The sequence below is a fragment of the Stegostoma tigrinum genome, chromosome 41 (genome assembly GCF_030684315.1).
Source record: "Stegostoma tigrinum isolate sSteTig4 chromosome 41, sSteTig4.hap1, whole genome shotgun sequence".
NCBI lineage: Eukaryota > Metazoa > Chordata > Chondrichthyes > Orectolobiformes > Stegostomatidae > Stegostoma > Stegostoma tigrinum.
In genome coordinates this window covers 581,193-603,353 of record NC_081394.1, presented here as the reverse complement: position 1 = coordinate 603,353, position 22,161 = coordinate 581,193, and the positions used below count along the sequence as shown (strand labels likewise).

At 51.7% G+C, this 22,161-nt stretch overlaps 1 protein-coding gene across 2 annotated transcripts in view; it reads left to right on the top strand.

Moving 5' to 3' along the window:
• Positions 1 to 18,717, top strand: part of LOC125448436 (dual specificity tyrosine-phosphorylation-regulated kinase 1A-like) — a 36,539-nt gene extending 17,822 nt beyond the window's left edge. The window contains exons 3-11 of one of the 2 annotated variants that reach the window (XM_059641345.1): positions 2,988 to 3,107; positions 4,170 to 4,358; positions 5,720 to 5,867; positions 6,473 to 6,759; positions 7,304 to 7,450; positions 7,617 to 7,757; positions 11,248 to 11,551; positions 14,366 to 14,469; positions 16,598 to 18,717. In XM_059641345.1, coding sequence (XP_059497328.1) covers positions 2,988 to 3,107; positions 4,170 to 4,358; positions 5,720 to 5,867; positions 6,473 to 6,759; positions 7,304 to 7,450; positions 7,617 to 7,757; positions 11,248 to 11,551; positions 14,366 to 14,469; positions 16,598 to 17,122 — 1,965 coding nt within the window. In that variant the 3' untranslated portion in view covers positions 17,123 to 18,717. The remainder of the gene's footprint in view (positions 1 to 2,987; positions 3,108 to 4,169; positions 4,359 to 5,719; positions 5,868 to 6,472; positions 6,760 to 7,303; positions 7,451 to 7,616; positions 7,758 to 11,247; positions 11,552 to 14,365; positions 14,470 to 16,597) is intronic. The other variant, XM_059641346.1, reaches the window with a different exon arrangement.
• The last annotated feature ends 3,444 nt before the right edge of the window (positions 18,718 to 22,161 follow it).

Sequence of the window (22,161 nt, the reverse complement as noted above, 5' to 3'; positions counted from 1 at the left end):
TTGTGCGCATGCGCGTTCGCTCTCTGTATCTCGCTCCCTCTTGCACGCGCGTTCGCTCTCTGTATCTCGCTCCCTCTTGCACGCGCGTTCGCTCTCTGTATCTCGCTCCCTCTTGCACGCGCGTTCGCTCTCTGTGTATCTCTCCCGTGCGCATGCGCGTTCGCTCTCTGTATCTCGCTCCCTCTTGCACGCGCGTTCGCTCTCTGTATCTCGCTCCCTCTTGCACGCGCGTTCGCTCTCTGTATCTCGCTCCCTCTTGCACGCGCGTTCGCTCTCTGTATCTCGCTCACTCTTGCACACGCGTTCGCTCTCTGTATCTCGCTTGTGCGCATGCGCGTTCGCTCTCTGTATCTCGCTCCCTCTTGCACGCGCGTTCGCTCTCTGTATCTCGCTCCCTCTTGCACGCGCGTTCGCTCTCTGTATCTCGCTCCCTCTTGCACGCACGTTCGCTCTCTGTGTATCTCTCCCGTGCGCATGCGCGTTCGCTCTCTGTATCTCGCTCCCTCTTGCACGCGCGTTCGCTCTCTGTATCTCGCTCCCTCTTGCACGCGCGTTCGCTCTCTGTATCTCGCTCCCTCTTGCACGCGCGTTCGCTCTCTGTATCTCGCTCACTCTTGCACGCGCGTTCGCTCTCTGTATCTCGCTTGTGCGCATGCGCGTTCGCTTTCTGTATCTCGCTCCCTCTTGCCCGTGCGTTCGCTCTCTGTATCTCGCTCACTCTTGCACGCGCGTTCGCTCTCTGTATCTCGCTCACTCTTGCACGCGCGTTCGCTCTCTGTATCTCGCTTGTGCGCATGCGCGTTCGCTTTCTGTATCTCGCTCCCTCTTGCACGCGCGTTCACTCTCTGTATCTCGCTCGTGCGCATGCGCGTTCGCTCTCTGTATCTCGCTCGCTCTTGCACGCGCGTTCGCTCTCTGTATCTCGCTCCCTCTTGCACGCGCGTTCGCTCTCTGTATCTCGCTCGTGCGCATGCGCGTTCGCTCTCTATCTCGCTCCCTCTTGCACGCGCGTTCGCTCTCTGTATCTCGCTCCCTCTTGCACGCGCGTTCGCTCTCTGTATCTCGCTCCCTCTTGCACGCGCGTTCGCTCTCTGTATCTCGCTCCCTCTTGCACGCGTGTTCGCTCTCTGTATCTCGCTCCCTCTTGCACGCGCGTTCGCTCTCTGTATCTCGCTCGTGCGCATGCGCGTTCGCTCTCTGTATCTCGCTCACTCTTGCACGCGCGTTCGCTCTCTGTATCTCGCTCCCTCTTGCACGCGCGTTCGCTCTCTGTATCTCGCTCCCTCTTGCACGCGCGTTCGCTCTCTGTATCTCGCTCCCTCTTGCACGCGCGTTCGCTCTCTGTATCTCGCTCACTCTTGCACGCGCGTTCGCTCTCTGTATCTCGCTCACTCTTGCACGCGCGTTCGCTCTCTGTATCTCGCTTGTGCGCATGCGCGTTCGCTTTCTGTATCTCGCTCACTCTTGCACGCGCGTTCGCTCTCTGTATCTCGCTCCCTCTTGCACGCGCGTTCGCTCTCTGTATCTCGCTCCCTCTTGCACGCGCGTTCGCTCTCTGTATCTCGCTCACTCTTGCACGCGCGTTCGCTCTCTATCTCGCTCACTCTTGCACGCGCGTTCGCTCTCTGTATCTCGCTCCCTCTTGCACGCGCGTTCGCTCTCTGTGTATCTCTCCCGTGCGCACGCGCGTTCGCTCTCTGTATCTCGCTCCCTCTTGCACGCGCGTTCGCTCTCTGTATCTCGCTCCGTCTTGCACGCGCGTTCGCTCTCTGTGTATCTCTCCCGTGCGCACGCGCGTTCGCTCTCTGTGTATCTCTCCCGTGCACACGCACGTTCGCTCTCTGTCTCTCCTTGTTTGCTCTCGTGCATGTTCCCCCTCTCGGTCTCATTCTCATGCTCGTTTCCTCTGTCTTTTTGAATGTCTCTGTCTCGCATGCGATCCCCCTCTTTTTCTCTGTCTCTCATGCAAGTTCCCTCTCTCTCTCTTGCTCTCTCCCCGCCCCCACCTCTCTCTCTGTGTCACCCTCCATCTCTCGAGTGTATTGGCTCTCTCTCTGTCTTGCACACGTGCATTCCTTCTCTGTCTCTTGCGTGTGCATTCCCGCTCTGTCTGTTTCTCGCTGTCTCTCGTGCTTTCCCTCTCTTTCTTTCTTGCATGTGTTCCACTCTCTCTGTCTCTCTCTCTTGCACGTCGCATTCCCTCTCTCTCTCGCAAGTGGTGTTCCATCTCTCTCTCGCACGTGGTGTCCCCTTGCTCTCTCACACGTGGCGTTCCCTCTCTCTCTGTCTCTCCCTCTCTCGCTCGCACATTCCCTCTCTGTCTCTCTGTCTCTCTCTTTGTCACGCGTGCATTCCCCCCCCCACCTTTCTCACGCATGCATCTCTCCCCGCTCTGGTCTGTCTGTCTCTTGCGCAGGTCTTCCCTCCCTGTCTGTCTCTCTCTCCATGTGTGTTCTCTCTCTCTCTTGCAAGTGTTAGCGCCCCCCCCTCCGTCTCTGTCTCTCTATCTCTCGTGTGCTCTCCGTTGCGCTCTCTCTCTCTCTCTCTCACACACACACACACGCACCACGGGAATAGAGACATTGCCTGGCAGGTATGTGCCGCCCTCCTGGCCCTCTCCATCTGCCAGCCGGGCAGTGCATGCCAGCTTGCTGGTTGACCATTGGAGCTGCGTCATGGGGCCGCAGCCCCAATTGAGCTTTCTCTATCCCAACTCAAGGAAGCCTTTAATCTGTGGAGCCTGTGGCTCTGATCTCCCTCTCTGCCTTAACCTCTACTTGTTGAATTTTCTTTAGTCCATACCCCTTTTATTGTAGCCAACGAAGAGGACCTGTTGTATATCGTTATCTGAATAATGACCAACATGCTTTCTCCTGGATGGTAATTCCCCCCCCGCCCCATCCCAATCTGTTTAGAGTGTATCAGCAGGCTGGAACCAGAACCATCCAGTGCTGGGATTTCTGTAACTCTGTTATCTGTCTTTGCAGATGCTATCGGATATGACGATCTTACAAAGGAGGATCCCAGTGAGCTTTCGTGATCCTGGGACTGCGCCCCTGAGAAAGCTGTCAGTGGATTTGATAAAGACGTACAAACACATCAATGAGGTGAGCAATCGGGCCTCACCGCGCTCTGAGTGTTGGCAGTTAGACAAATGTCCGATCGTAGCCTCCTGTAGGAGTTTATGGGTTAGGACCATTCAACCATTAGCAGCAGGAGCAGGCCATTTGATCCCTCGGGTCTGTTCGACCATTCAGTGGCATTATGGCTGGTCTGACATTCCTCACATCCACTTTCCTGCCCTTTCTGCACAATCATTGATCGAGATTCCCCTACAGTTTCAGCTTCAAGTATACACAAGGAATGTGCTCCCATAGCTCTCACAGCAAATACTCTCAAGAAGAAATTCCTCTTCATTTCAGCCTTAAATTGGTGCCCCTTTTGATTTTGAGACTGTGCCCTCTTGTCTGAGACTCTCCCGTGAGAGTAAACGTCCTCTCAGCATTGACCATGTAAAGCTGGTTAAGAGTCGATTTGTTTCAATAAGATCACCTCTCATTCTTCTAAATTCCAGTGAGTAGGGTCCCAACCTGTTTAACTTTTGCTCATAAGACAATCCTTCCCATACCAAGAATCACCCTAGTGAACCTTCTCCAATCTGCCACCAATGAAATCATACCTTTTCTTAAGTAAGGAGATCGAAACTGCTCATGGTGCTTCAGATGTGATCTCCCCAGCATCTTGTACAGTTACACTCAGACTTCCTTACGCTTATTACCCAACTCTCTTAAAATAAGGGCCAGCATTCCATTCGCTTTCCTGATTCTCTGCTGCTCCTGTGTGCTAGCTGATTGTTTCATGCACCAGCCCCTTGGTATGAGTGTTTCTCCATTTAAGTATTACACTGTTCTTTTATTATCCCTTCCAAAATGCACAACTTCACCATTTCTCACATCAAACTCCATTTGCCAACTTTTTGCTCATCTCTCAGTCAACTCTGTGTCTCTCGACACTCGCCGTCCAAACTGTGTTTTGTGTGTGTGTGTTGTGTGCTCAAAGTTGGGATGGGGTCATGCGGCTGTTAGTTAATTGGGGTGTTTGTGTAAGGTGAGGTGTGACTGACGTGGTCCCGTCTCGCCTTCTCTGACTCCGTCTCTGGAATTCTGCAGGTCTACTATGCCAAGAAGAAGCGTCGCGCCCAACATGTTCCCCCAGACGATTCCAGTAACAAGAAGGAGAGGAAGATTTACAATGATGGTTATGATGACGATAACTATGATTACATTGTGAAGAACGGGGAGAAGTGGATGGAGCGATACGAGATAGACTCCCTGATTGGGAAGGGCTCATTTGGGCAGGTAATGGGCGGGTTCAGCAGAGTTAGAACGGATCCAGAAATGTGGGATTGAGTCCCATCGAGGCTTCAGTATCGCACACTCCCCCTTAGAGGACCCTGATTACACACCATTCCCTTAAACTGGCCGTAGGGCAAATGTCAAATCCTCTTTGTGATGTGCTGGGGAGGGCTGCCTGTCTTTGCCTTGGCCTGTCTCTTTGGTTTTCCCTGTAAGGTGACACCTATCTGTTATAAACCAGATCTCAGGCCCAGCCAGCAGTCCTGCCCATCCGCTCCCACCCCGCCCTGGGTGAATTATTTCTACTTCCTCCCCCCATGTACCCCTGGAGGTGCTCATTCCCCCATCATCCCTCTCACCCCCAGTGCCCCCCGCCCAAAAAACAAATCATCACTCCCAACCTAATCTCCATGCAATTCCCAGGTCACCTTCCTACTATATACCTGGCATGTCACCTTCACATGACCTTCATTTTGCTGACCAATCCTTCCATGGCTTTACTGTCCTGTGTCCCTGCTTGCACTCTCGGCTCCGGGTGCATCGTCACAAAGACCCCAAACATCTGGGCTGCAGCTTTGAACTTGCTGCAGTAAAAGTATTCCTCCCCCACCCCCACTCCGCAATCCGAGTGCCAATCCTCATTCTCGGTGTACCTCACTGTTTTAGTGTGTAGTTTTGTAAATGGCTTCCTGCCTCCAGTCCGTTGATCACTCATTCTCTGTCTTGCTCTCTCTCTCTCTCTCTCTATTTCTCTCTCTCTCTATTTTTCTCTCTCTCTCTCTATTTCTCTCTCTCTATTTCTCTCTCTCTCTCTTTACTTCCCCTCCCACTTATGTCTCTCTCCATATTTCTCTTTCTATGTATATATCCCTCTATATATGTGTCTCTCTCGCACACGCTGTCTTGCTCCCTCTCTCTGGCGTGCTCTGTCTCACTCTGTGTCACTCTCTGTCTCTCTTGCGTGCCCCCCCCCCTCTGGCATATTCTGTCTGTCTGTGTCTCTCTCGCTCTCTCTGTCTTTTTCTCTCTCTCTCTCTTTTGCTCCCCCTTTCTCTTGCATGCACTCTCTTGCTCTCTCTCTCTGCGCTCTGTCCGTCTGTGTCTCTTTCCCTCTCTCTCTCTCTCTCATGTGTGCTCTCTTGCTCTCGCTCCTCTCTCTCGCTGTCTCTGTCTCTGGGTCTCTCCCTCTCTGGCGTGCTCTCTCGCTGGCATGTTCTCTTGCTCCCCCCCACCCCTCTCTGTCTGGCACATGCTCTCACACGTGCTGTCCCCCTCTCTCTCTCTCTCTCTCTCTCTCTCTCTCCCTCTCTGGCCTGTGCTGTCTGTCCGTTCTCTGCCTGCCTCCCCGCCCCTCCTTACCACAGGTAGTGAAGGTCTACGATCACCATGAGCAGGAGTGGGTGGCCATCAAGATCATCAAGAACAAGAAGGCGTTCCTGAACCAGGCCCAGATCGAACTGCGCCTTCTGGAGCTCATGAACAAACATGACACTGAGATGAAGTATTACATCGGTAAGAAGGGCCAGAAAGCTGGGGCGTGGAGCTGACAGGGGAGAGCCTCTTGCTGGGAATGTCTCTAGGCCAACTGTGAACTCTCACCTGCAACAGTCTGGCGACTGCCTGGCCTAGCATCACTTGGGATTGAGCAACAACTGTCGGCCTTATCAACAATACTCACATCACGAAGCAAATATAGTTCAGAATAAAATACCTCGTCTCTAGTTCTGAAGTGAAATCTGTTCAAGGGGGTGAAGGGGTCTCTGTCCAGTGAGAACAGGGACCTGATTAAGAAATGTTGATTGCTGAGAATTAGTTTGGAATGTTGTCACCTTCCAGTCGTGGAGCTCAGTTTAATGAAAAATAACAGAAAATGTTGAGAATACTCAGCAGATTGAGTAGCGTCTGTAGAAAGAGAAACTGAGCTAATATTTCAGGCACTACGTCAAAACAGGAATGAGTGTGAGATGTAATAGTTTGTGACAGACTGCAGATGCAGCAAGAGAAGAGGAGGCTCAGTGATTGAGTGGGTGACAGGACTGAGATTCAATGGCAGTAAGTCAATTAAATGTAAACTCTTGTCTTTCTCTGCTTGTCATCACCCCCTCCTCCCAACCTAGTTCACTTGAAGCGACATTTCATGTTCCGGAACCATCTGTGTTTGGTTTTTGAGCTGCTATCCTACAACCTGTATGATCTACTGCGAAACACCAACTTCCGTGGCGTCTCCCTCAACCTGACTCGCAAGTTTGCCCAGCAGATGTGTACGGCCCTGCTATTCCTGGCCACCCCTGAACTCAGCATCATCCACTGTGACCTCAAGCCTGAGAACATCCTCCTGTGCAACCCCAAACGCAGTGCCATCAAAATCGTTGACTTTGGCAGCTCCTGCCAGCTGGGGCAAAGGGTCAGAATGCCACACCAACATTGATTCAAATAATGTGCTTGTGTGTGTGTGTGCGCGTGCGCGCCTGTGTGTGCATGGGTGTGTGTGTGTGTGCATGCATGCCTGTGTGTGCATGGGTGTGTGTGTGTGTGTGCACGCCTGTGTGTGCGTGCGTGCGCGCATGCCTGTGTGTGTGTGCGCGTGCGCCTACCTGTGTGTGTGCGCACGCCCGTGTGTGTGTGTGTGTGTGTGTGTGTGCGTGCGCGCGCCTGTGTGTGTGTATTTGTACGTACGTGCCTTTAGGAGGAGTGTGTGCGTCTGTGTGTGTGTGTGTGTGTGTGCGCGCGCGCGCCTGTCTGTGCGTGCGTGCGCGCGCGCCTGTGTGTGTGTGTATACGTACGTACGTGCCTTTGGGAGGGGGGTGTGTGTGTGTGTGTAAGGGGGTGGACGTGGTGTCTGATATGGGGTGGGGCACTTGCATCTGCCCAGAAGTCCCTCTTGTCTTGTGTACTGTGCTCGTATGACCTATGCACCTGGCTCAGTGGAAGTTGTCCTGTTCCCACAGATTTACCAATATATCCAGAGCCGTTTCTATCGCTCACCCGAAGTGCTGCTTGGCATGCCATATGACCTGGCCATTGACATGTGGTCACTGGGCTGTATCCTGGTGGAGATGCACACAGGGGAGCCTCTCTTCAGTGGGTCGAACGAGGTGAGCCAGCTGGTTTTCTGGGTGCTGTGTCATGTTGAAGGTCTGAGTTTGGAATACTCGCCTCTTTCCTGTCCTACCGCACTGATCTGGAACGCCTCTGTTTGCTGTTGCTGTCCCATTCTGGGCGTGTTCTTTATAACTTCCACTCTCTATTTTCCCCGTTTAGGTGGATCAGATGAATAAGATAGTGGAAGTTGTCGGAATTCCTCCTAGCCACATGCTGGAGCAAGCGCCCAAAGCCCGAAAGTACTTTGAGAAGCTCTCGGATGGGCTATGGGCCGTCAAAAAAGTGAAGGATGTGAAGAAGGTAAGTCCTGGGTCCCAGCAGGTCCCAGTTGGAGCAGCTGCTGATCTGGTGGAACACTGCTCTCATACACGTGACCAGCAGCACACTCTGTGGATGCTCACATGCCCTGGTGTGAGAGGGGTAGGGGAAAGGCAGGAGCCAGGCGGGGGAGTGATAGTCTGAGGGAGAAGGCACAAAATGAATTGGCCCAAAGGGGCACAGTGTGTAAGGGTTTGGAGAGTGGAGAGAAGCGCAGTGTGTTATTGGACCCAGTGGACCCAGTTGGTGATACTCTTGGATAAGTCAGATTTCAGAGTGAAATCTGGCTTGAGAGATCATTTTTTATTTTCAAATTTTAGTTAAGGTGGTGATCATTTACTGAAACATAATTTCACAAGCTCAACAACAGAGCAAAGGTTTACTGTGCAAAAGACAAAGACAAAAACAAACAAACCGAGCTCTCTAGCTGTAGAACATAGTTGGGAAATTATAAAGCACCCAGCACAAAAAGGAAAGGTTCAACCTGTTCCCTCACTCCTTCATTTTACGGCAATTCAAGTCCAGAGAAATGATCATGCTGTCAGATCTCTGCTTCTCCCAGTTTCTGACCTACTTTATCTTACTTATGAAAACTGAGAGGTTAGACTTTCCCAGCTTCAAATCACCGGCAGATATCAACCTCGACTCTCCCGCTCTGGAAGCTGTATGTGTGAAACTTTTCTATGAGGTAACGTACTTCCTTAACTGCTCTGGTAAAATCATCTTTCTAGGATAGAGACGATGCTTGCTCTGAGCCCAATCAGGTTACTTCTGAATGGATGTGAAAACATGCAATCCCTGGCAATTTCAAAATCAGTCTTTGCATAATCTAAACTGTAGTCAAGCTTTTAGATGTCACCTGGAGTATCCTGCCCATATAAACAACTTTGCTTTTACATTTCTGGCATGGACTGGATTAAGTCACTGATCCAGAAGGACTGTCTGAGATAATGGGAACTGCAGATGCTGGAGAATTCCAAGATAATAAAATGTGAGGCTGGATGAACACAGCAGGCCCAGCAGCATCTCAGGAGCACAAAAGCTGACGTTTCGGGCCTAGACCCTTCATCAGAGAGGGGGATGGGGAGAGGGAACTGGAATAAATAGGGAGAGAGGGGGAGGCGGACTGAAGATGGAGAGTAAAGAAGATAGGTGGGGAGAGTATAGGTGGGGAGGTAGGGAGGGGATAGGTCAGTCCAGGGAAGACAGACAGGTCAAGGAGGTGGGATGAGGTTAGTACGTAGCTGGGGGTGCGGCTTGGGGTGGGAGGAAGGGATGGGTGAGAGGAAGAACGGTTAGGGAGGCAGAGACAGGTTGGACTGGTTTTGGGATGCAGTGGGTGGGGGGGAAGAGCTGGGCTGGTTGTGTGGTGCAGTGGGGGGAGGGGACGAACTGGGCTGGTTTAGGGATGCAGTAGGGGAAGGGGAGATTTTGAAACTGGTGAAGTCCACATTGATACCATATGGCTGCAGGGTTCCCAGGCGGAATATGAGTTGCTGTTCCTGCAACCTTCGGGTGGCATCATTGTGGCACTGCAGGAGGCCCATGATGGACATGTCATCTAGAGGGCCATGGGCAACGCATGGGCCCCAGCTATGCCTGCCTCTTTGTAGGTTACGTGGAACAGTCCCTCTTCCGCACCTACACAGGCCCCAAACCCCACCTCTTCCTCCGGTACATTGATGACTGTATCGGTGCCGCCTCTTGCTCCCCAGAGGAGCTCGAACAGTTCATCGACTTCACCAACACCTTCCACCCCAACCTTCAGTTCACCTGGTCCATCTCCAGCACATCCCTCACTTTTCTGGACCTCTCAGTCTCCATCTCAGGCAACCAGCTTGTAACTGATGTCCATTTCAAGCCCACCGACTCCCACAGCTACCTAGAATACACCTCCTCCCACCCACCCTCCTGCAAAAATTCCATCCCCTATTCCCAATTCCTCCGCCTCCGCCGCATCTGCTCCCACGATAAGACATTCCACTCCCGCACATCCCAGATGTCCAAGTTCTTTAAGGACCACCACTTTCCCCCCACAGTGATCGAGAATGCCCTTGACCGCGTCTCCCGTATTTCCCGCAACACATCCCTCACACCCCGCCCCCGCCACAACCGCCCCAAGAGGATCTCCCTCGTTCTCTCACACCACCCCACCAACCTCCGGATACAACGCACTATCCTCCGACACTTCCGCCATTTACAATCCGACCCCACCACCCAAGACATTTTTCCATCCCCACCCCTGTCAGCTTTCCGGAGAGACCACTCTCTCCGTGACTCCCTTGTTCGCTCCACACTGCCCTCCAACCCCACCACACCCGGCACCTTCCCCTGCAACCGCAGGAAATGCTACACTTGTCCCCACACCTCCTCCCTCACCCCCATCCCAGGCCCCAAGATGACATTCCACATTAAGCAGCGGTTCACCTGCACATCTGCCAATGTGGTATACTGCATCCACTGTACCCGGTGCGGCTTCCTCTACATTGGGGAAACCAAGCGGAGGCTTGGGGACCGCTTTGCAGAACACCTCCGCTCAGTCCGCAACAAACAACTGCACCTCCCAGTCGCAAACCATTTCCACTCCCCCTCCCATTCGCTAGATGACATGTCCATCATGGGCCTCCTGCAGTGCCACAATGATGCCACCCGAAGGTTGCAGGAACAGCAACTCATATTCCGCCTGGGAACCCTACAGCCATATGGTATCAATGTGGACTTCACCAGCTTCAAAATCTCCCCTTCCCCTACTGCATCCCTAAACCAGGCCCATTCATCCGCTCCCCCCACTGCACTACACAACCAGCCCAGCTCTTCCCCCCCACCCACTGCATCCCAAAACCAGTCCAACCTGTGTCTGCCTCCCTAACCGGTTCTTCCTCTCACCCATCCCTTCCTCCCACCCCAAGCCGCACCCCCAGCTACCTACTAACCTCATCCCACCTCCTTGACCTGTCCGTCTTCCCTGGACTGACCTATCCCCTCCCTACCTCCCCACCTACACCCTCTCCACCTATCTTCTTTACTCTCCATCTTCGGTCCGCCTCCCCCTCTCTCCCTATTTATTCCAGAACCCTCACCCCATCCCCCTCTCTGATGAAGGGTCTAGGCCCGAAACGTCAGCTTTTGTGCTCCTGAGATGCTGCTTGGCCTGCTGTGTTCATCCAGCCTCACATTTTATTATCTCAGAAGGACTGTCTGACCTTGTTTTGTCTTAGGTCCCTTCACAAAAGTAACCAGAATCAACATGCCACTATTTTAGGACCCACGCTCTCAAATGACCCGAATGTGTACAGATATCTAAATAACGCGCCCTCGATGGCAAAAGGCGTGAGAGAGGAGCCCAAGCGAAGTGGGAGGGTGGGAAGAAAAGGAGGCGGAGTTGGCGGGCCGGGCGTTTGAGAGGTTTGCAGGGTAAGGAGCAAGTGAAGCCATTGAAATTGGAACCACATATCCTCTGGTCTCTTTGCAGGAATACAAAGGGGCCGCTTCCCGTAAACTGCACAACATCATTGGTGTCGAGACAGGTGGGCCCAATGGGCGGCGTGCTGGTGAACCAGGGCACACACCTGCAGAGTACTTGAAGTTCAAGGACTTGATTCTAAGGATGCTGGACTATGATCCCAAAACCCGAATCACCCCTTTCTATGCACTTCAACACAACTTCTTCAAGAAAACCTTGGATGAAGGGACAAACACAAGTAACAGCGTCTCAGCCAGCCCCTCGTTGGGGCACAGCCAGTCAACAAGCACTGCCAGCTCTTTGTCCAGCTCAGGTACAGGTCACCAGCCCTCCCCTACCCTGGAATGTACAATCCATCTTCCCATTCAAACACCAGCAGCTTCCCTCCATCATCCTTACTTCATGGTCATCTTAAAGCTGATCAGACATTCAGCACGGGGCATCAGATAAATCCACCACAGATGCTGCACATCATCATTGTCCAGTCATCCCTGGACTCCACAGCGAGACGGGAAATCATTCACGATTCATGCTTCTGATCGCTCCCCAGTAGCGTTTGCTGTTTTAGTGTGTTTGCGTGAGAAACTCTCCGGGACAGTGTTTGGAAATCTGTCTCTCAATGTGGCATTTGCAAAACATTGGCCACAGTACTGGTGGGGACGGGTCTGTCCCTGTATAACACTGGGGTACAGTACCGGTGGGGACGGGTCTGTCCCTGTATAACACTGGGGTACAGTACCGGTCGGGATGGGTCTGTCACTGTATAACACTGGGGTATCGTACCAGTGGGGATGGGTCTGTCGCTGTATGACACTGGGGTACCGTACCGTTGGGGGACGGGTCTGTCACTGTGTAACACTGGGGTACAGTACCGGTGGGGGCAATCCTGTCACTGTGTAACACTGGGGTACAGTACCGGTGGGGGCGATCCTGTCACTGTATAACACTGGGGTACAGTACCGGTGGGGACACGTCTATCACTGTATAACACTGGGGTACAGTACTGGTGGGGGACAGATCTGTCGCTGTATAACACTGGGGTACAGTACCGGTGGGGGATGGGTCTGTCACTGTATAACACTGGGGTACAGTACCGGTGGGGGACAGGTCTGTCAGTGTGTAACACTGGCGTACAGTACCGGTGGGGGACAGGTCTGTCTCTGTATAACACTGGGGTACAGTACCGGTGGGGACGGGTCTGTCACTGTATAACACTGGGGTACAATACTGGTGGGGGACGGATCTGTCACTGTATAACACTGGGGTACAGTACTGGTGGGGGACGGGTCTGTCTCTGTATAACACTGGGGTACAGTACCGGTGGGGACGGGTCTGTCTCTGTATAACACTGGGGTACAGTACCGGTGGGGACACGTCTATCACTGTATAACACTGGGGTACAGTACCAGTGGGGGACGGGTCTGTCCCTGTATATCACTGGGGTACAGTACCGGTGGTGGACGGGTCTGTCACTGTATAACACTGGGGTACAGTACCGGTGGGGGACAGGTCTGTCTCTGTATAACACTGGGGTACAGTACCGGTGGGGACGGGTCTGTCACTGTATAACACTGGGGTACAGTACTGGTGGGGGACGGATCTGTCGCTGTATAACACTGGGATACAGTACCGGTGGGGGATGGGTCTGTCACTGTATAACACTGGGGTACAGTACTGGTGGGGGACGGGTCTGTCAGTGTGTAACACTGGGGTACAGTGCCGGAGGGGGACGGGCCTGTCAGTGTGTAACACTGGGGTACAGTACCGGTGGGGACGGGTCTGTCGCTGTATAACACTGGGGTACAGTACCGGTGGGGGACTGGTCTGTCTCTGTATAACACTGGGGTACAGTACTGGTGGGGGACGGGTCTGTCAGTGTGTAACACTGGGGTACAGTGCCGGAGGGGGACGGGCCTGTCAGTGTGTAACACTGGGGTACAGTACCGGTGGGGACGGGTCTGTCGCTGTATAACACTGGGGTACAGTACCGGTGGGGGACTGGTCTGTCTCTGTATAACACTGGGGTACAGTACCGGTGGGGACAGGTCTGTCGCTGTATAACACTGGGGTACAGTACTGGTGGGGGACGGATCTGTTGCTGTATAACACTGGGGTACAGTACCGGAGGGGGACGGGCCTGTCAGTGTGTAACACTGGGGTACAGTACCGGTGGGGACGGGTCTGTCGCTGTATAACACTGGGGTACAGTACCGGTGGGGGACTGGTCTGTCTCTGTATAACACTGGGGTACAGTACCGGTGGGGACAGGTCTGTTGCTGTATAACACTGGGGTACAGTACCGGTGGGGGATGGGTCTGTCACTGTATAACACTGGGGTACAGTACCGGTGGGGGACTGGTCTGTCTCTGTATAACACTGGGGTACAGTACCGGTGGGGACAGGTCTGTCGCTGTATAACACTGGGGTACAGTACCGATGGGGGATGGGTCTGTCACTGTATAACACTGGGGTACAGTATCGGTGGGGACAGGTCTGTCGCTGTATAACACTGGGGTACAGTACCGATGGGGGATGGGTCTGTCACTGTGTAACACTGGGGTACAGTACCGGTGGGGGACGGGTCTGTCACTGTATAACACTGGGGTACAGTACCGGTGGGGGACAGGTCTGTCTCTGTATAACACTGGGGTACAGTACCGGTGGGGGATGGGTCTGTCACTGTATAACACTGGGGTACAGTACCAGTGGGGGCCAGGTCTGTCGCTGTATAACACTGGGGTACAGTACCGGTAGGGGACACGTCTATCACTGTATTACACTGGGGTGCATTTACTGTCATTTGGATGTGTTATGTCTTCATCCATGCACAGGCCCACTGTTGTTTTGTTAATTTGGTGAGACATTTCTTTTTGAGATCATTGATGGATGGTGCTGTTTTGGTTGCCTTCCTTGGCCACAGTAACATCTCGTTTCTCTTGCTTTTTTTTGTGGTGTTAGTGTTGGCTGGATGTGCTGTACATTTACGCTCTCTCTGTGCTCAGCTTTTCAGTTTTATTGTCACCTGTCCACCTCTCTTTCTCCTCTGTCTCTCCCTGTGCTCCCTCCCCCCATGTGTACCTGCCCCTGGGCGTCTCCTCTGCTAACCATTCACCATTCCTACACTCAGGTGGTTCCAGTGGGTCTTCAGGTGACAACCAGAATCAACATTACACCAACCGTTACTTCAACCGCACCGAGGCTCAGACAGACTATGAAATGCACAGTCCGCAGGTACGGAGTCTCCGAACCTCTTGGCTCAGTGACCTAGCCTTCAATCAGTGCATGGTGGGTGGAGTGGTAGGCTGATGGGCCATTGACAAATGGTCTCTTTACAAACCCCTGTCCCGCCCAGCACGTGTGCCCACAGCGAAGAGATGCCAGCAGTTTGCAGCGTGGCCTTGGAGCCTGAAGCAGAGAAGCCTATGAAAAACCATTCACATCTTCTGCAAGTTCCAGCATTCCCTCCCTGTCTTCCTCCGTAGGTGCAGTCTTTTGGAAGTGACTCTGAATGGAAACAGAGACAACACGCAGAGGTCTTTATTGAGTTGTACATTCTGAAGACCAGCTGGCCAGGGTCCTGGATCCCAGTGAACATCCATCTTTTTCATCTTGTTTGTAAATGCAGATTCCAAAGTGTGTGTGTGTGTGTTTTTGTGTGTCTCTGCATATGTGTATGTAATTCTCCTTATGTTCGTTAATGCCTCTGTCTTGCTGTGTGTGTCTCTGTCTAGATGGACATGTATGTCTGTTGGTTCCTGCTTGTTTGGTCATCTTTTCTCTCTTTCCCCTTCATTCTCTCCCATCCTGATCTTTATGCCTGTGGCCTGCGTGAGTGTGTTTAAATTTGACTCATTCTCCTATTTGTGCTGTGGCAAGTGGCTGACTCCCTGTCCTGAGTGTGGCAGTAGTGACGGTGTGCTGTCCTGATGGCCAGCTTCTTGGGGCTGTGTTTGAATTGCTAGATCTCTCGGAGAATGTGGGAAGAGTGGGTTTTCAGTGTCTCTGTTTGAATTGAATCAGTGTCTCTGCAGCAGCATTGGGAATGTTCAAACGCAATGCTTTCCATTCACACTTTCAACCCATGCTGCATGCTGTCAGTACCAGTGAGGTATGGCAGTGGGAATGCACACACACATACACTATATCCCCATCCAAACTGCTCTGCTGGCTCCAACCAAGAACAAACACCCTTGCACATCAGACAATGTCCTAGGCGTGTGGTTTGCAATTGAAGGTTCTTGCTGTTTCTCACCCCAGGCCCTTGCATTCAATTCCAGAACAGGGCCGGCCTCGGTGCCTCCAGCTTTAAGATGGATAGTGGGAAACTTGGAAAGACTGCAGCTCAGGGTGAATGGGCTGTCAGGGTAGCTCATGATAGAGTCAGCTCCCTGACTTCCTCCAATGGTGTGAGGTCAGTGACTGTAGGCCCTTAGCCAGGCAGATGCATGCTTCCCCCCTCCCACCCAACACTGTTCCCCCTCCACCCCTCAACACAGCCACATGTGGTGTACACTGAGCGGGAATGGGCTTCAACAAGACCCGATAAGTGATACCAGGCTGCAGGGTTATCACAGCCTGGAGGTTTTCTCTACCCAATGCACTTACAGACTGGCCCTGCCAGCTGCTTGTCTGTTGAGATGAAACAATGACCTTATTGGAGGACTCTAGCAGTAACAAGGGATTTGAGAAACTATATATTCTTGGGAAGGAGAGGAGATTGCAGAACAAGGGCAGTCGCGATAGAGATAACACAGTGTGAAGCTGGATGAACACAGCCAGCCAAGCAGCTTCAGAGGAACAGGAAAGCTTGACGTTTCAGGTCGAGACTTTTCTGCTCCTAAGATGCTGCTGGGCCTGCTGTGTTCATCCAGCTTCACACCGTGTTATCTCAGATTCTCCAGCATCTGCTGTCCCTACTATCTCTAACAGTCGAGATACAGTTCAGCCTTGATTTGACTGAATGGGGGGGGGGGGGGGTGTGATCAGGCAGGAGAGCTGATTTGCCATCTTGTCGGGGATGATCATCACTCTTCACTGGGCAACAGTGGCACATCAAATACAGAATATCCTCTCTCTGTCAGGATCACTGCATTGTGATCAGGAGCAGGAGCCCTGGCTGATTTCCCACCTCCTCTCTCTCTCACCTGCCATCAGTGGACGGGGACCCTGAGCTGAGAGACCTGGCTCCTGCCCTGGTCCTGAGGTGAGAGCAGTGAGTGGGGTTTAAGAGCAGAGTTGCCTGGGGCTGGGGGACTGTGTCCATCCACGCAGTGTGTTTTTTTTTTGTTGGTGACAGGCTGCTGCGTGTTAACCCGAAGGCGCTGTGAGCTCTGACGTTGCTGTTTTTTTGTGTTTGCAGGTTCCACGGCCGCCTTCAATGCACCATCAGCAGCTGCGGCTGTGGAGCAGCGCCGATACACCAGCCAGCAGCAGCAGCCTGTACCCAGCACTGCCCCCTCACCCCGCGACTGGGTCTCAACAGCAGCAGCAGCACCTCCTCCAAGGTAATGAGGAACATCGCCTATACCGCCTCGGGACTGCCAGAATGGCGATGCTTCTTCAGCAGCGTCTCTACCATCACCACCATCGCCAGCTGCTGTCTGGCTCCCCGCCTCTGGTACCTGAAGCTGCTTCCTCAGCCCACACCGCCTTCCTCCTCCTTTCTCCCCACAGTCCGGACTCCACCCAGCGAGGATCCTCAGGCTTGCACCTTCGGACTAGGACCGCCTTGCCTGGGCACAGCCTTTACCCTCCCGCAGTGCCCCCAGGTCCTGATATTGACAGCCTGTCGAGGGCTCCAAACCAGCATCGCTACAGGCCTGAGCCAGACAGCACAGCCATGATGGGCTTCTGCCCCCCACAAAGTTCTGCAGCCACTTCCTGATGATAACTTGACACACAAGAAAGTAAAATCTATATATTATATACAAATGGAAATGAATAAAAGCCATAATCTTGATCAAGTGCTGCATGGGTTGGGTGGCAGCGGATGGAATTGGATTGGTCGGGGGGGTTGGTCCCTGAATATTTCATTGCAACCTTCTAATCTGAGCTCAACTGTAATTGTAAAATTGTTTTATTTATTTAATAGTCTGTGCCAGAGCTTGAACGGGCTGTTTTGTTTTATTTTTAAGCTTGAGGTAATCGTGAACTTCTGCTGTGTCTCCAGGAGCAGTTTCTTTTTCTGTTCCTCTCACTCATTTCCCCCCTTTCCACCCTACTAAATCCCTTCGTTACTGTCTCTCTCTCTCTCTCTCTCATATTCTCACCCTCATGCTCTAGCTCTCTGTCTGATGCTCCTTTCCACGTTCAAACTTTGCTTCTTGCTTTTCTGCTCCCACTGTTAGCTTTCACTCTTTATAAATACTGATGCAAAGTGACTTGATTGAAGTGATGTGACCATGCAGATAGGCAGTCTTCTGGAATCCTTTAGCCTGTGTCTCCATGCATCCTCCCTTTCCTTTGCTTCCTGAGGAGTCAGCAAAATCCATGTTGTTGGCAGGATTCATACATCCAGGGTGCACACACTACCTCTGTCCCTTGTTCCATCTCACTCTTCTATTTGTCCCTTGCACCCCTGACCTCTGTTTCCGCTCAATTCTCCTGTGATCACTCTTTTCTCCGCACCTCCCTGTGGGACATGCTCATCCTTCCTGTAGGTTTCCAAGTCTGGCATCACCCTGACTGCTGGTTCCTTTGTGAGAATCAATTTGGTGTACGTGTGCATGTGAGAGCTCCTGTGGTAACACAGCTCAACTCTCTAGGTCTTGTGGAGACTGCTGAATATCACATTCTCTGTTTTCCCCCATTCTGCCTATTTTGAGGTGTGGGACAAAGTAGGGGAGACTTTGAATAACAGTTGTGGTGTTCAGTATTAACAGCACTCTGCCATCTCTGTTCCCCCCCCACCCACACACACACACACACACACCAACTGAATCTGAGAAAAAGACTCTGGGAGAGATGGAGTTTCAAATTAATTAGGGGAGACGTGAGAAAGCATTAATTTCAGAGCATAGTGACAATTAGCCTTTTGTCTTTTTTTTAATTTATTGCACCAAAGACTGTCTTGAGGTATCACTGGGAAATGTCTGAAGAGGTGGGGAGGGTGGGGATGGGTTAGTGTGTACAGGATTTTAGATTTGTCTTTTAAAATGTCTTTTTTTTTTCCCTAACACTGTTTTAAAAATATATAAAATTGCCAGTGATTGATTGTATATCTTGTCAGCCACTGCTAAGGGGCCCAGCCCATCTGATAATGGGTGATTGACTGTACTTGTGTGTCTGAGGAAGCAGTGTCTGTCTGTCAGAGAGTGAGTGAGTGAGTGCGCGCGCACAAGCTGAGGAAGTTTGGTTGAGAAAGGCAGGGGAGGTTGTGTGGTGAGTCTGAGTGGGACGTGTTTTTGAGGGGCACGGTTGGCGGGGGTGGTGGTCGGTATTGGCAGTGTCACAAACAGTGAACACTTTTCTCAGATAATAAAATGAGAGGCTGGATGAACACAGCAGGCCAAGCAGCATCTCAGGAGCACAAAAGCTGACGTTTCGGGCCTAGACCCTTCATCAGACCTCTCTGATGAAGGGTCTAGGCCCAAAACGTCAGCTTTTGTGTTCCTGAGATGCTGCTTGGCCTGCTGTGTTCATCCAGCTTCACATTTTATTATCTTGGATTCTCCAGCATCTGCAGTTCCCATTATCTCTAACACTTTTCTCAGACTGTGTACCAGCATTCATACAGTGTAATGGATAGAGGTCATAACAGATTGTCTTCTACATGCCTCAGTCCCTGTGAGGCCATTGCTTCAACATTCTGGTCTCCGGTCAGATTCTTGAGAGGATCAACCAGTAACAAGGACAGCACTACCTGCTAATCACAGAGGGAGTGCCACACGGTTGGAGGGTCAGTGCCGAGGGAGCGCTGTGCTATCACTAGAGGCTCGATGCTGAGGGAGCGCTGTGCTGTTGTATCTCCTGCCTTTCATTGGTGATACTAAAACAAAGGCTTCTGCTGTTCTGTTTGGGCAAAAAAAGCTTGAACTGTCACTATTTGGAGGAGAGGAAAGCACGAGGGGACTTCTTCCCTGGGGCTGCTATTCATTCCTGAATCAACATCACTAAAATAAATAGATAATCTAGGTCTTTCTCACATTACTTGTTGTGAGAGCTTGCTATTTTTCCTATAACACGCATACGGCACTGGTGGGAGACAGGTCTGTGACTCTGTAACACTAAGGTACAGTACCGGTGGGGGACAGGTCTGTCACTGTGTAACACTGGGATACAGTACCGGTGGGCGGACAGGTCTGTCGCTGGATAACACTGGGGTACAGTACCGGTGGGGGGACGGGTCTGTCACTGTATAACACTGGGGTACAGTACCGGTGGGGGACGGGTCTGTCACTGTATAACACTGGGGTACAGTACTAGTGGGGGGACGGGTCTGTCGCTGTATAACACTGGGGTACAGTTCCGGTGGGGGACAGGTCTGTCACTGTATAACACTGGGGTACAGTAGCGGTGGGGGACAGGTCTGTCCCTGTATAACACTGGGGTACAGTACCGGTGGGGACAGGTCTGTCACTGTATAACACTGGGGTACAGTACTGGTGGGGGGACGGGCCTGTCACTGTATAACACTGGGGTACAGTACCGGTGGGGGACTGGTCTGTCACTGTATAACACTGGGGTACAGTACCGGTGGGGGACGGGTCTGTCGCTGTATAACACTGGGGTACAGTACCAGTGGGGGACGGGTCTGTCGCTGTATAACACTGGGGTACAGTACCAGTGGGGGACGGGTCTGTCGCTGTATAACACTGGGGTACAGTACCGGTGGGGGACGGGTCTGTCGCTGTATAACACTGGGGTACAGTACCAGTGGGGGACAGGTCTGTCCCTGTATAACACTGGGGTACAGTACCGGTGGGGGACTGGTCTGTCACTGTATAACACTGGGGTACAGTACCGGTGGGGACAGGTCTGTCGCTGTATAACACTGGGGTACAGTACCGGTGGGGGCAGGCCTGCTGCGCTCTCACAAACCTTAGGGGTGGGTTGATTGTTATATCACCCTAGTGTAGTGCTGTGTGCAGTGCAGAGCAAGCAAAGCTGCTATCCTCACTAGATAAAATGCAATGGTGACAACATCTGCCATCATCGAGGAGATATATACACAAAATACCATGGAACATAGAACAATACAGTGCAGATCAGGCCCTTGATGTTGTGCCGGCCTGTGAACTAATCTAAGCCTATCCGATCATTATCCATATGCTTATACAAGGACTGTTTAAATGCCCATCATGTGGCTGAGTTAACTACATTGGCAGGCAGGGCATTCCACATCCTTACCTCTCTCTGAGTAAAGAACCTGCATCTGACATCTGTCTCAAGTCTATCACCCCTCAATTTGTAGCTATGCCCCCTTGTACAAGCCTGAAGTCATCATCCTCGGAAAAAAAGAGTCTCACTGTCCACCCTGTCTAATCCTCTGATCATCTTGTACGTCTCTATTAAATACCCTCTTAGCCTCCTTCTCTCCAATGAGAACAGACCCAAGTCCCTCAGCCTTTCTTCGTAGGGCCTGCACTCCAGACCAGGCAACATCCTGGTAAATCTCCTCTGCACCTTTTCCAATGCTTCCACATCCTTCCTGTAATGGGGCGACTAGAACTGCATGCAATATTCCAAGTGAGGTCGCACTAGCGTTTTGTACAGTTGCAGCATGACATCACGGCTCCAGAACTCAATCCCTCTACCGATAAAATCTAACACACCGTGAGCCTTCTTGACAGCACTATCAACCTGGGTGGGAACTTTCAGGGATCTATGTACATGGACACCAAGATCCCTCTGCACATCCACACTACCAAGAATCTTTCCATTGACCAATATTCTGCCTTCCTATTATTCCTCCCAAAGTGAGTCATCTCACATTTACGCGTATTAAACTCCATTTGCTGTCTTTTGGCCCAATTCTGCAGTTTATCCAAGTCTCCCTGCAACCTGCAACATTCTTCCACACTGTCCACCACTCCACCGACTTTAGTGTCATCTGCGAACTTACTAACCCATCCACCTGTGCCTGCGTCCAAGTCATTTATAAAAATGACAAACAGCAGTGGTCCCAAAACAGATCCTTGAGGCACACCACTAATGACCTGACTCCAGGCTGAATATTTTCCATCAACCACCCCTCGTTGCCTTCTTACAGAAAGCCAGTTTCTAATCCAACCTGCTAAATCTCCCTCAATCCCATGCCTCCCTATTTTCTCCAATAGCCTACCATGTGGAACTTTAAAAGGCTTTACTGAAGTCCATGTACACCACGTCAACAGCCCTTCCCTCATCTACATGCTTGGTCACTTTCTCAAAAAACTCAATGAGGTTTGTGAGACACGACCTGCCCTTGGCGAATCCATGCTGACTATCTCCAATCAAATTGTTGCTTGCTAGATGACTATAAATTCTCTTATAATCCTTCCCAAAATTTTTCCTACAAGAGACATAAGGCTCACAGGTCAATAATTACCTGGGTCGTCCCTACTGCCCTTCTTGAACAAGGGCACAACATTTGCAATCCTCCAGTCCTCTGGTACTAAACCTGTAGACAATGAAGACTTAAAGATCATGGCCAAAGGCTCCGCCACCTCCTCCCTAGCTTACCAGAGAATCCTCGGAAAAATCCCATCTGGGCCAGGGAATTTATCTACCTTCACGCCTTCTAGAATTGATAACAACTCCTCCTTACTAATCTCAATCCTTTCAATTCTAGTCGCCCGTAACTCAGTCATCTCCTCTACAATATTCTCCTGTCCCTCAGTGAAAACAGATGAGAAATAATCATTTAGCACCTCTCCAATCTCCACAGGGTCCACACACAGCTTCCCACTTCTGTCTTTGACTGGCCCTATTGGGTCTATTCCT